At 42.4% G+C, this 15027-nt stretch overlaps 1 protein-coding gene across 10 annotated transcripts in view; it reads left to right on the plus strand.

The window, feature by feature from the left end:
* Positions 1-15027, plus strand: part of ADCY5 (adenylate cyclase 5) — a 334525-nt gene that overhangs the window by 279884 nt on the left and 39614 nt on the right. For all 10 annotated transcript variants that reach the window (XR_012678330.1, XM_075181155.1, XM_075181154.1 and 7 more), the window contains 2 exons: positions 6540-6689; positions 8607-8728. Coding sequence is in view for 9 of the 10 variants with exons in the window: in XM_075181155.1 (XP_075037256.1) it covers positions 6540-6689; positions 8607-8728 (272 nt within the window). In the remaining variant the exon portion in view is untranslated. The remainder of the gene's footprint in view (positions 1-6539; positions 6690-8606; positions 8729-15027) is intronic.

Genomic DNA, 15027 nt, shown 5'->3' on the forward strand with positions numbered 1-15027 from the left:
TCTCCCAACCATCCAAGAACAGTTTGGTGACGAACAATGCCTTCTCCAGCATGATGGAGCACCTTACCATAATGCAAAAGTGATAACTAAGGGGCTTGGGGATCAAAACATCGAAATTTTGGGTCCATGGTCAGGAAATGCCCCAGACCTTAATCCCATTGAGAACTTGTGGTCAATCCTCAAGAGGCGGATGGACAAACAAAAACTTACAAATTCTGACAAACTCCAAGCATTGATTAGGCAAAAATGGGCGGCCATCAGTCAGTATGTGGCCCAGAAGTTGATTGACATCATGCCAGGGGGAATTGCAGAGGTCTTCAAAAAGAGGGGTCAACACTGCAAATATTGACTCTTTGCATAAACTTAATGTAATTGTCAATAAAAGCCTTTGCCACTTATGAAATGCTTGTAGTTTTACATCAGTATACCATAGCAACATCTGACATAAAGGTCTAAAACCACTAAAGCAGCATAGTCTGTGAAAACCAATACTTGTGTCATTCTCAAAACATTTGGCCATGACTGTATAGGGTAAACCAAATCCAAACAACATCAGTTTTTCAATCACATCACCAGTACATAATACGTAATATCCCACGGGTTGTTTCCCATTATATCAGTGTTTTGAAACATAAAGTATTCTCCATTTATAAGTAAAATAAACATGTGAGCGTAATCGGTGCTGGGACAAGGTGTCTGGTTGTCACACCGCACCACCTCGTGTGCCAGCGTTTGCAGTGAGCAGCTGTTATATTAAATAAGTGTACGGTAATCATGAAGTGTGGTGTTATAAATTCTGCTTCAGTGTTTAATGCAGTTTACAGATTAACCCTTAAATCTCTGCTGTTCTCCCCCCCTCTTCCTGATGAAACACTTCTACCCACATACCCTGGGGGAAGGGGACCCTGGCTGCTATATTCTGGGGGGGAGGAGGGAGACAATGGCTGCTATACTGTGGGGGGGGCAGATAGGGACACCGACCATTATACTGTGTGTGGGGGGTTATACGGGGGGGGGGGGGGGGGGCGGATAGGGACACCGACCATTATATTGGGGGGGTTATACTGGGGGGGGCACATAGGGACACTGACCATTATACTGTGGGATGGTCACTGGTGTACGGTGTGGACAGTAGCTGGTGATACATAATGTACGCAGAGGATGGCAGTGCACTATGTAATCTGACTGCACACAATAGTCTTCCTTTTATTTATAATAATATGTAACGTTACGGGATCACGTTCTGTTTGTCTGAGAGCTGCTGACTGTACAGGTCATTTGAGCTGCATAATATTCTTCCTCAAACTTTTGGTCAAACCAATTTTGATAATATAGAAGTTAGTTTGTTGGTTGGACCACCTTGGTGTGTGTTTTATAACTGCTTAGATGGTTCATAAATCACTGTGGCAGACTATAAGAAAAATCTTGGTAAGAAGCATTTTTCCTTTGTATGTTTCTTCAGGCTGCTAATAATGATAGATAATTCCCCAGATATTCCACAGAGTGATGTGACTGCCATGGCAACCACAGTCACATGACATATTCTGTTGTGAACAGAGATAGTTTGACACACCTCTCTGAGCTCTGTGATATCCTATTCTTCCTTCTTCCTTTCTACCATAATATTACATGCTGAAAGCAGTGAATCTGTGTTTTTTAACTATGTTTTGTGTCTGCTGTGCACTATGACCCCCCCATCACATGACATGCTGAGAGCTGTGGCGCTGTGGCAGCCATTCTTGTTTGCCTTCCAGAGAGGTATTGAAAACATTCTTGCTAGGCTTCCCCTCTGGGTGATCAGAGCAGGGAGGTCCAAGTGGCAAATGAGAGGTGTGATGTATGTCATCGGGATGCTGAGGGTGAACCTCTCTCCTGGAAGTCAGGGAAGACGCACTGAAAAGAGTAGGCAGGTATGACTGAAAAGGAGATAATGATCTGTAGGAGGACAGCTAAGAACAATGACTATCAGATGCATGCTTAAAAGTTGCTATTAAAAGAAAAAACATTATGTGGGATTACTGCTTTAATTCCTGACATTAAAAATAACATTTTAATGTAAGATTCACAAAATATCATTCTGTCAAATATTCAGCACTTCTAAAGATAACGTTGTAAGATGATTAAATAGTTTTAAAACATTTGTTTTTTTTATTTATTTTTGTTTTTATTTAAATCCTGGGGTGGGGTGAAAGGTGGAGAAAACCAGGATTTTATATCTCCATTATTTAATCATGTGTTTTATAGGGCGCTCTACCAATGTACAAACTGAAATTTAAAACAGCAATCCCACCAAGAATATGTATTTAGTTTCTTTAAATTGCAAATTAGGTATCTTTAAATTGCAAATTAGGTATCTTTTGTGAGCATGTATCTGAAGTTATCACCATTTCAAATTCTCTCTGAAGGTTGCAAAATATGACTGCTAGTCAGATACAGGCTCATGGGGGGATATTATAGTACACAGAGGTTCATTTAAGAAATGCAATAAATCCTTATCTCCGAAGATAGGGTCTCACCATATCTATTAAGGGTTATCGTCAGCAGTAGACACCACCGGCAAAGAGATTCAGTAAAAGTCTCCGGCAGTAGCATTGGGGAAGCTTAATTAGAAAAGATCACTGCTGTACATATACCACTGCAATACTCCTTCTGCTATCGCCATCTACGATACAAGATATACATAGTAAGATGTAATATATCTCTATCTGTCCCTATCTGTATCCTTCAGCCCCCACCTCCCAGGAATGCTGCAGCCTCTGGAAGAAGGAAAAAATGCTTTATTGTTTTATTTTTTTTCTTGAAAATAGAGCTGATAGCACATGTCCAGGCTTTCAGTCCCACTGCACATGCTCGAGCTGCAAAGCAGGGTCACGCATATGCTGCTCCACCAAGACTGGCCTGTGAAGTGGTAAGACTGCTCCTACTGCTGCCAACCAGTATCATCGGGCAGCTGAGTATCACTCGCTCTGGCGATATTTTCTTGGACAAATTGCACTCATATCTGTGTTAACGTTGCTGACTACATTATGAGCCATGTGACTGTGGTTGCCATGGTAGCCACAGGACAGTGTGCAGAATTATAAATCATTACAAACCAGTGAAAAAGGGAAAACACATTTTGTCAAACAGGCAGAACGCAAACAGCAATGCTGGTTTTGTGAACTGGGATCTACACAAACAGTGTGTCGTGTATCAATTTATAATCGATCGCTAAAGTGCAGCTAGAATACATTTAGATGGCGCAGCAGAATGGCACCCTACAGTGGGGCTGATACTGACCAGGGCAATGAAGGGGGGGGGGGGTGTTTCCTTCCACAGTCCCTAAACAAACTGGGGGGGGGGGGCAGTTGGCTACTGTCAGAAATGGATCCTAGTGTGTGTTTGTATGGATGACAATTTAGACTATAAGCTGTGAATTATTAAAAGGATTCTCTGTACAGCGCTATACAGAGGTAATATGTAAATACATGATAATAATTATAGACTTCAATGATATCTGTGTAACTGTAAATCCAACATATAGATGAATCCAGAGCTCAGACATCATCAATAAGTAAACTTGCACCGTTCCCATTTGATGCACAGAGATAAACCTCCTAAAAGCTGTATCTTAAACAAAGAGGTTAGCAAATTAGATGCATCATGAAGGATTCAGTCGGGGTTTTGCCTGATGTTCAGTTTGAAAGCCAGCGGTTTACTACAAACCACACGCCGTATGCGTCTTATAAATCCTGCGCACGTCAAATGCGGTTTTACGCAAACTGCAGATTAAAAAACACTGCGGTTTGTGTTTCACAACCATTCATCCAATTGATCAAAGTTTTAAAATGATATAAAGAAATAACTGATAGTAGTTTTCATATATAGGGACTTTATTACACTTTATTGCTTTTCAATTATTTCTGTATAATGATGACAATGTTTATAAAATGATACGTAAATTCATATTTATTTCTATGTAAATAAACAATTATTGCATGCATTATTAATTATACTCTCTATATACAGTTTGTAAATATATATATATATATATGTGTGTGCGTGTGTGAGAATTGATCGCTGAACAATTAAGGTTTTCTGAATCTCTGCTGCCCATTTCCTGGGTTGGTCATTTATAGAATGGAATGAAATATTTATATACTGTTACATTGCTATACTAACCGTGGAGCCTGATTTTTGAGAGCAGTGTACTCTTCTATTCTATATTTATTTCTATATTGCCCTCTGTGCAAAGGGGCTCCGCATTGGATATGCCACGGGGCCCCGTGTCTGCAAGGGCCGGACCTGGAGATCGGAGTCATTCAATAAGCTGTCGTGTGTTGCTCTATAACTCCAATATAATATAATGGGCAGCACAGTGACTAAGTGGTTAGCACTTCTGTCTCACAGCACTGGGGTCATGAGTTCAATTCCCGTCCGTGGTCTTATCTGTGTGGAGTTTGTATGTTCTCCCCGTGTTTGCGTGGGTTTCCTCCAACACTCCAAAAACATACTGGTAGGTTAATTGGCTGCTATCAAAATTGACCCTAGTCTCTCTGTCTGTCTGTGTGTGTGTGTTAGGGAATTTAGACTGTAAGCTCCAATGGGGCAGGGACTGATGTGAGTGAGTTCTCTGTACAGCACTGCGGAACCAGTGTCGCTATATAAATAACTGATGATGATGATAGACACAGATGTCATCGCTGAGACTAAACAGTCCACATTTGTGTTGTATACAAGTAAGATCATAAACCACAAGCTGTACTCAGTGATAATATATTGTTGTATCTGGACTATTTTTAGTGGTTGGTTCTCTGTGTGGGCTGGAATTCATTTAGTTTATATTCCCGTAGCTTGTGACATGATAAAGAGAAAAATCAATCTGTAATGTAGAAAACCCCCCACACACAGAGCGTGGGCCCAGATTAGATTGTGAGCTCTTATCTCTCAGTATACTCGTCTGTCGTTCTACGAATGGTCCGGCTGACACTGGTGCTGTTCTTGGCTGTCCCACAAACCATCAGGAAACCGTCACGTCCCGAACTCTTGTTTTCTCAGGGATATCTGAGTAGAACAGTTGCTGCCAATACACTTCCACTCATCTGACTGCTGCAAAAATCTAGGAAACAATCTGCAGAAAGCGGAGAGAATGAGCCCCCGTTTATAGAATCTCGCCTTGTTACCTGGCGGTTTCTCACCATGAGAGTAATGTCGTGTAAGGACTGGAGCCGGCAGACATGTTATCAATAAATCTGTGTGTTTGGTTTTAGTGAGATCTGGAGGAGAAGTGTCTGGCAGAGTTTAAATACGCTTTGCGTGGGCGTAAAGTGCTTTATTTTATGATAAGCTGTTGGGTGTTCTCTGAGTGCTTTTTACGCTTTATATTGAGAGGGTGCAGGCGGGGGTCCTCTCCAGGTGTATGCGGCATTCTGTTACAGCCTGACAAAGTAAGCTCGTCCCCTCTCCTGGGGAGCGGTCTCCATATTCGGGTAGCTGTGACAGGAAGCCTTGTTTCCTTAGCAACAGGAGCGCACATCAGATGGAAGTTTAGAGTCTCTGCAGTTTGCTCAGATTTAATTCACTGGGGTCAGACAGGAGCAGTTGAACTGACGGATCAATCCTTCATCTGACATCGCAAGTTGTGACTGGCCCCTGTCAGGGGCCACCTAACTCTCACAGTGCCAGGTGTATATCTTAAGTGATCACTAAAACTATAGCACAAACTATGTAAGAGATGTATAATGTGTTGTAGAGAAATCCCCATGGCTGATAATCATGGCGCTCGATTTGTTGCTAAAAGATACTGATGGATGATTGACAGGAAGTCAGCTGCGCATAGATAAAAAACTTCCCCCATGAGCACAATTTTCTTCAGTTCTAATAAGATCCTGAATTGGTTTTTTTTACATAAGTAAATAAGTATAGAGCTTATTTATCAATCTCCGGTGATCGGGATGATTTGGTTTTGTTATCGCTGCTTACTGCGGTAATAAAAATTCCTTATCAAAAAAGATATCGGCAGGGCAGCTGAGTGATAGATTTGGCTGTTCAAATCCAATCATTCATATTAAAAAAGGTCAAAAATAGATAAAAAAAACATAAATAAAGGATTTTTAAAAAAAAAATATTTTCATCTGTTATCGTCATCTGAGATTGTGAGAGTAGATATTGCAGCAGTGCCAGTAGGTTGGAATTTAGCTGCCGTAAAAATAGTTTTTGTAAATATGGTCTTAAATCTTGCTACTGCAGTTCCTAACTGGTCTTTAAATTATTTGTGTCCTATCATTTGATTTCCTTCAGGTACTTCTCTGATTGAGCATTTTATAGAAATGTTAGGGTACATATTGCCATATTTTTGTGAAAGTCCATCTCACATTTGCCATCTTTTTTCCCCATGTAAGAATAGATGTGAGAGTCTTTTCCAAGTGATTTCATTATTTAACTTTAAATTAGAAAATGTCTCTTGATGCAAACTGAATGTCAATGATTTCAGAATCAGGTATATAACGTCTATAATAATGTCGCTGTGAGTCTTACGTCCTGTCTTCCTCTGTATTCAGGTAGCGTCCAATGTCCTGATCTTCTTGTGCACGAACATCGTTGGTATTTGCACACATTATCCGGCAGAGGTGTCCCAGAGACAGGCGTTCCAGGAGACCAGGGAGTGCATCCAGGCTCGGCTCCATTCCCAGAGAGAGAACCAGCAGCAGGTGAGAGGACAGAGGGGAGTGGGATTCGCATAATAGAGGCCCCGCAATCACCACAAATAGCATCATGGTGGCTCCCTCCCAGGATGCGGGAGAAGGGCCTGCTCTTCCAGGAGTCCAGGAGACCTACTTGGAATTCGTAAGTCTCTCTGACATTCCGTGGGGAATTCAATTGACCATGAGTTTTTTATTTAACGCCGCATTAATTCATTTTAACGTGGTCTTTTATCATTTTTAAGCGGGTTAACTTTACCCGTGATTCAATTCCATTTTTAACGCAGCATTTTTTTTTCCTCAAACGCCCCTCTCGCGCTCCAGTAGACGGTCTATTGAAAGTATAGGGTGTGCGAGAGGCAGCCGCGTTAAAAGCTATTCTTTAACGTGGCGCATTAAACAGGCCAATATGCTGTTTTATCTCACACCTCTTTGGGGTGTGCTAAAAATAAAAAACCTAAGAAATCATTTGAAATCATGTAATAATGAAAAAAAAAAAAAGATAAACTATGTTTATCAGTAATGCCTAACATGTAAAAGTTGATTTTATTTTTTAAAAATTAAGGTTAAAAATAACCCATTAAAATAAAAAAACACAAAAATCACTAATTATATTTATGTATGTTTTTTGTACTAACATGTATGTACTGATGTGTTTTGATATGATATATATGATTCTATAGTAAAAAATAGTAAAATAAAAAAATATGCTAAAAGAAGGTACGGTAATGTAGATATTATAAAATAGAAAGGTTGTGTAATGCAATCTAATTTATGCAAATGTATGCTAATCCTTTTTTTTTTCTATACATGACCGCGTTAAACCCTCCCCTTCACTCACCTAAAAATTCGGTGACCAGGAATTCTGTGCAACAACAGTGCATCACACGTCAAAAGCACCCTCCTGCCACTTTATTTCCTCCCCTTTCAGGAAATGAATCTTCTCTCCTGAAACAGCTTGATTTAACCTCATTTATGGTGTAAATTAACAACAGGGACATCGGGACTGTCCTTATTACACGTGGTACTTCTGTTTTACATATTTCTGCCCGGGTGTGGGGTCCCCCCGTCAGGCCGCTCCGTGCTTCCATTGCAGCGTAATGAACAGTGTAACTATTGGATGGAAGACACATTTCTATCTGTTTACAAGACAACACGTGTGTTATATAATCATAGACAACTGTCACATGTTGCCCCTCTGATATATTCTCACCTTATGCCCAGCCTCTCCCTGAACCAGCTCTTTATGTTGTTTCATTGAGGCTTAGTCATAACATGTGACCTTAGACTACAACTCCCTGTACCCAAGGCTCTGATGAGAGTTATAGCTGCTCAGTCATTGAATGCCACCAACTATTATACCGTCACCGTAATATATTGTGTATAATACAGTCGTAGCCTGATTCAGACACAATGTTCCAAGATTTTACCAATCGTCTTCCTGCGTATTCACTGTTTTCAGATCTTTATTAAGCATCTCATAATCCAATTCATTATTGTAGTCCTTGTTCATCAGTGCAGTCTGGGTGAAGTGTTTCTCTCCTTGTACATTGACTTCAATGAGAACATTGGATAGATGACGACGTTTCTTCATAAGAGTCAGTGGCCATATTGTATGATTGCTAGCTGTGTGTCTTTGTGCTTTCATGGAAAATTGTTGATATAATTAATAATACCCCGGAAGTAATGGTAATAGAAAATAACTGCGGTTTTACCAATAGTTTTCCTGTGAATTTACTATTCTCCTCTTATAACCTCACGTTCATTATACACAACTGTCTCCTCCCAGAGTCCCGCACACAGGACGCGGAGAGCGCACAGAACCTCTGCCTGGAGATAACGGTTCCTATATATACACATCTACTGATACCCTCTATATGTTACAGATTTATACTCCAGTTATTAATACTTTGTTTTGCCTGTCAGGAGCGACTCCTGTTGTCTGTGCTGCCCCGACATGTAGCCATGGAGATGAAGGCCGACATCAACGCCAAGCAAGAAGACATGATGTTCCACAAGATCTATATACAGAAGCACGACAATGTGAGGTAGGAGGATGACAGAGCCACAGCTGGGGTTATACCGAGATTATAGAGGCTCTGTGTAGGAGAAATGGGGGTTATACCGAGATTATAGAGGCTCTGTGTAGGAGAAATGGGGGTTATACCGAGATTATAGAGGCTCTGTGTAGGAGAAATGGGGGTTATACCGAGATTATAGAGACTCTGTGTAGGAGAAATGGGGGTTATACCGAGATTATAGAGGCTCTGTGTAGGAGAAATGGGGGTTATACCGAGATTATAGAGGCTCTGTGTAGGAGAAATGGGGGTTATACCGAGATTATAGAGACTCTGTGTAGGAGAAATGGGGGTTATACTGAGATTATAGAGGCTCTGTGTAGGAGAAATGGGGGTGATACCGAGATTATAGAGGATCTGTGTAGGAGAAATGGGGGTTATACCGAGATTATAGAGGATCTGTGTAGGAGAAATGGGGGTGATACCGAGATTATAGAGGCTCTGTGTAGGAGAAATGGGGGTTATACCGAGATTATAGAGGCTCTGTGTAGGAGAAATGGGGGTGATACCGAGATTATAGAGGATCTGTGTAGGAGAAATGGGGGTTATACCGAGATTATAGAGGATCTGTGTAGGAGAAATGGGGGTTATACCGAGATTATAGAGGCTCTGTGTAGGAGAAATGGGGGTGATACCGAGATTATAGAGGCTCTGTGTAGGAGAAATGGGGGTGATACCGAGATTATAGAGGCTCTGTGTAGGAGAAATGGGGGTTATACCGACATTATAGAGGCTCTGTGTAGGAGAAATGGGGGTTATACCGAGATTATAGAGGCTCTGTGTAGGAGAAATGGGGGTTATACTGAGATTATAGAGGCTCTGTGTAGGAGAAATGGGGGTTATACCGAGATTATAGAGGCTCTGTGTAAGAGAAATGGGGGTTATACCGATATTATAGAGGCTCTGTGTAGGAGAAATGGGGGTGATACCGAGATTATAGAGGCTCTGTGTAGGAGAAATGGGGGTGATACCGAGATTATAGAGGCTCTGTGTAGGAGAAATGGGGGTTATACCGACATTATAGAGGCTCTGTGTAGGAGAAATGGGGGTGATACCGAGATTATAGAGGCTCTGTGTAGGAGAAATGAGGGTTATACCAAGATTATAGAGGCTCTGTGTAGGAGAAATGGGGGTTATACCGAGATTATAGAGGCTCTGTGTAGGAGAAATGGGGGTTATACCGACATTATAGAGGCTCTGTGTAGGAGAAATGGGGGTTATACCGAGATTATAGAGGCTCTGTGTAGGAGAAATGGGGGTTATACTGAGATTATAGAGGCTCTGTGTAGGAGAAATGGGGGTTATACCGAGATTATAGAGGCTCTGTGTAAGAGAAATGGGGGTTATACCGAGATTATAGAGGCTCTGTGTAGGAGAAATGGGGGTTATACTGAGATTATAGAGGCTCTGTGTAGGAGAAATGGGGGTTATACCGAGATTATAGAGGCTCTGTGTAGGAGAAATGGGGGTTATACCGACATTATAGAGGCTCTGTGTAGGAGAAATGGGGGTTATACCGAGATTATAGAGGCTCTGTGTAGGAGAAATGGGGGTTATACTGAGATTATAGAGGCTCTGTGTAGGAGAAATGGGGGTTATACCGAGATTATAGAGGCTCTGTGTAAGAGAAATGGGGGTTATACCGATATTATAGAGGCTCTGTGTAGGAGAAATGGGGGTGATACCGAGATTATAGAGGCTCTGTGTAGGAGAAATGGGGGTGATACCGAGATTATAGAGGCTCTGTGTAGGAGAAATGGGGGTTATACCGACATTATAGAGGCTCTGTGTAGGAGAAATGGGGGTGATACCGAGATTATAGAGGCTCTGTGTAGGAGAAATGAGGGTTATACCAAGATTATAGAGGCTCTGTGTAGGAGAAATGGGGGTTATACCGAGATTATAGAGGCTCTGTGTAGGATAAATGGGGGTGATACCGAGATTATAGAGGCTCTGTGTAGGAGAAATGGGGGTGATACCGAGATTATAGAGGCTCTGTGTAGGAGAAATGGGGGTTATACCGAGATTATAGAGACTCTGTGTAGGAGAAATAGGGGTTATACCGAGATTATAGAGGCTCTGTGTAGGAGAAATGGGGGTTATACCGAGATTATAGAGGCTCTGTGTAGGAGAAATGGGGGTTATACCGAGATTATAGAGACTCTGTGTAGGAGAAATGGGGGTGATACCGAGATTATAAAGGCTCTGTGTAGGAGAAATGGGGGTTATACCGAGATTATAGAGACTCTGTGAAGGAGAAATGGGGGTTATACCGAGATTATAGAGGCTCTGTGTAGGAGAAATGGGGGTTATACCGAGATTATAGAGACTCTGTGTAGGAGAAATGGGGGTTATACCGAGATTATAGAGACTCTGTGTAGGAGAAATGGGGGTTATACCGAGATTATAGAGACTCTGTGTAGGAGAAATGGGGGTGATACCGAGATTATAGAGGCTCTGTGTAGGAGAAATGGGGGTTATACTGAGATTATAGAGGCTCTGTGTAGGAGAAATGGGGGTGATACCGAGATTATAGAGGATCTGTGTAGGAGAAATGGGGGTTATACCGAGATTATAGAGGATCTGTGTAGGAGAAATGGGGGTGATACCGAGATTATAGAGGCTCTGTGTAGGAGAAATGGGGGTTATACCGAGATTATAGAGGCTCTGTGTAGGAGAAATGGGGGTGATACCGAGATTATAGAGGATCTGTGTAGGAGAAATGGGGGTTATACCGAGATTATAGAGGATCTGTGTAGGAGAAATGGGGGTTATACCGAGATTATAGAGGCTCTGTGTAGGAGAAATGGGGGTGATACCGAGATTATAGAGGCTCTGTGTAGGAGAAATGGGGGTGATACCGAGATTATAGAGGCTCTGTGTAGGAGAAATGGGGGTTATACCGACATTATAGAGGCTCTGTGTAGGAGAAATGGGGGTTATACCGAGATTATAGAGGCTCTGTGTAGGAGAAATGGGGGTTATACTGAGATTATAGAGGCTCTGTGTAGGAGAAATGGGGGTTATACCGAGATTATAGAGGCTCTGTGTAGGAGAAATGGGGGTTATACCGATATTATAGAGGCTCTGTGTAGGAGAAATGGGGGTGATACCGAGATTATAGAGGCTCTGTGTAGGAGAAATGGGGGTGATACCGAGATTATAGAGGCTCTGTGTAGGAGAAATGGGGGTTATACCGACATTATAGAGGCTCTGTGTAGGAGAAATGGGGGTTATACCGAGATTATAGAGGCTCTGTGTAGGAGAAATGGGGGTTATACTGAGATTATAGAGGCTCTGTGTAGGAGAAATGGGGGTTATACCGAGATTATAGAGGCTCTGTGTAGGAGAAATGGGGGTTATACCGATATTATAGAGGCTCTGTGTAGGAGAAATGGGGGTGATACCGAGATTATAGAGGCTCTGTGTAGGAGAAATGGGGGTGATACCGAGATTATAGAGGCTCTGTGTAGGAGAAATGGGGGTTATACCGAGATTATAGAGACTCTGTGTAGGAGAAATAGGGGTTATACCGAGATTATAGAGGCTCTGTGTAGGAGAAATGGGGGTTATACCGAGATTATAGAGGCTCTGTGTAGGATAAATGGGGGTGATACCGAGATTATAGAGGCTCTGTGTAGGAGAAATGGGGGTGATACCGAGATTATAGAGGCTCTGTGTAGGAGAAATGGGGGTTATACCGAGATTATAGAGACTCTGTGTAGGAGAAATAGGGGTTATACCGAGATTATAGAGGCTCTGTGTAGGAGAAATGGGGGTTATACCGAGATTATAGAGGCTCTGTGTAGGAGAAATGGGGGTTATACCGAGATTATAGAGACTCTGTGTAGGAGAAATGGGGGTGATACCGAGATTATAGAGGCTCTGTGTAGGAGAAATGGGGGTTATACCGAGATTATAGAGACTCTGTGTAGGAGAAATGGGGGTGATACCGAGATTATAGAGGCTCTGTGTAGGAGAAATGGGGGTTATACCGAGATTATAGAGGCTCTGTGTAGGAGAAATGGGGGTTATACCGAGATTATAGAGGCTCTGTGTAGGAGAAATGGGGGTTATACCGAGATTATAGAGGCTCTGTGTAGGAGAAATGGGGGTGATACCGAGATTATAGAGACTCTGTGTAGGAGAAATGGGGGTTATACCGAGATTATAAAGGCTCTGTGTAGGAGAAATGGGGGTTATACCGAGATTATAGAGACTCTGTGAAGGAGAAATGGGGGTTATACCGAGATTATAGAGGCTCTGTGTAGGAGAAATGGGGGTTATACCGAGATTATAGAGACTCTGTGTAGGAGAAATGGGGGTTATACCGAGATTATAGAGACTCTGTGTAGGAGAAATGGGGGTTATACCGAGATTATAGAGACTCTGTGTAGGAGAAATGGGGGTGATACCGAGATTATAGAGGCTCTGTGTAGGAGAAATGGGGGTTATACTGAGATTATAGAGGCTCTGTGTAGGAGAAATGGGGGTGATACCGAGATTATAGAGGATCTGTGTAGGAGAAATGGGGGTTATACCGAGATTATAGAGGATCTGTGTAGGAGAAATGGGGGTGATACCGAGATTATAGAGGCTCTGTGTAGGAGAAATGGGGGTTATACCGAGATTATAGAGGCTCTGTGTAGGAGAAATGGGGGTGATACCGAGATTATAGAGGATCTGTGTAGGAGAAATGGGGGTTATACCGAGATTATAGAGGATCTGTGTAGGAGAAATGGGGGTTATACCGAGATTATAGAGGCTCTGTGTAGGAGAAATGGGGGTGATACCGAGATTATAGAGGCTCTGTGTAGGAGAAATGGGGGTGATACCGAGATTATAGAGGCTCTGTGTAGGAGAAATGGGGGTTATACCGACATTATAGAGGCTCTGTGTAGGAGAAATGGGGGTTATACCGAGATTATAGAGGCTCTGTGTAGGAGAAATGGGGGTTATACTGAGATTATAGAGGCTCTGTGTAGGAGAAATGGGGGTTATACCGAGATTATAGAGGCTCTGTGTAGGAGAAATGGGGGTTATACCGATATTATAGAGGCTCTGTGTAGGAGAAATGGGGGTGATACCGAGATTATAGAGGCTCTGTGTAGGAGAAATGGGGGTGATACCGAGATTATAGAGGCTCTGTGTAGGAGAAATGGGGGTTATACCGACATTATAGAGGCTCTGTGTAGGAGAAATGGGGGTGATACCGAGATTATAGAGGCTCTGTGTAGGAGAAATGAGGGTTATACCAAGATTATAGAGGCTCTGTGTAGGAGAAATGGGGGTTATACCGAGATTATAGAGGCTCTGTGTAGGAGAAATGGGGGTGATACCGAGATTATAGAGGCTCTGTGTAGGAGAAATGGGGGTGATACCGAGATTATAGAGGCTCTGTGTAGGAGAAATGGGGGTTATACCGAGATTATAGAGACTCTGTGTAGGAGAAATAGGGGTTATACCGAGATTATAGAGGCTCTGTGTAGGAGAAATGGGGGTTATACCGAGATTATAGAGGCTCTGTGTAGGAGAAATGGGGGTTATACCGAGATTATAGAGACTCTGTGTAGGAGAAATGGGGGTGATACCGAGATTATAGAGGCTCTGTGTAGGAGAAATGGGGGTTATACCGAGATTATAGAGACTCTGTGTAGGAGAAATGGGGGTGATACCGAGATTATAGAGGCTCTGTGTAGGAGAAATGGGGGTTATACCGAGATTATAGAGGCTCTGTGTAGGAGAAATGGGGGTTATACCGAGATTATAGAGGCTCTGTGTAGGAGAAATGGGGGTTATACCGAGATTATAGAGGCTCTGTGTAGGAGAAATGGGGGTGATACCGAGATTATAGAGACTCTGTGTAGGAGAAATGGGGGTTATACCGAGATTATAAAGGCTCTGTGTAGGAGAAATGGGGGTTATACCGAGATTATAGAGACTCTGTGAAGGAGAAATGGGGGTTATACCGAGATTATAGAGGCTCTGTGTAGGAGAAATGGGGGTTATACCGAGATTATAGAGACTCTGTGTAGGAGAAATGGGGGTTATACCGAGATTATAGAGACTCTGTGTAGGAGAAATGGGGGTTATACCGAGATTATAGAGGCTCTGTGTAGGAGAAATGGGGGTTATACCGAGATTATAGAGACTCTGTGTAGGAGAAATGGGGGTTATACCGAGATTATAGAGGCTCTGTGTAGGAGAAATGGGGGTTATCACCTCGCCTCAAGCACAGTGTAGACGAAACATGGCCCCATGCATGCTCA

Source organism: Mixophyes fleayi, chromosome 7 (genome assembly GCF_038048845.1).
Source record: "Mixophyes fleayi isolate aMixFle1 chromosome 7, aMixFle1.hap1, whole genome shotgun sequence".
Taxonomy (NCBI): Eukaryota; Metazoa; Chordata; class Amphibia; order Anura; family Limnodynastidae; genus Mixophyes; species Mixophyes fleayi.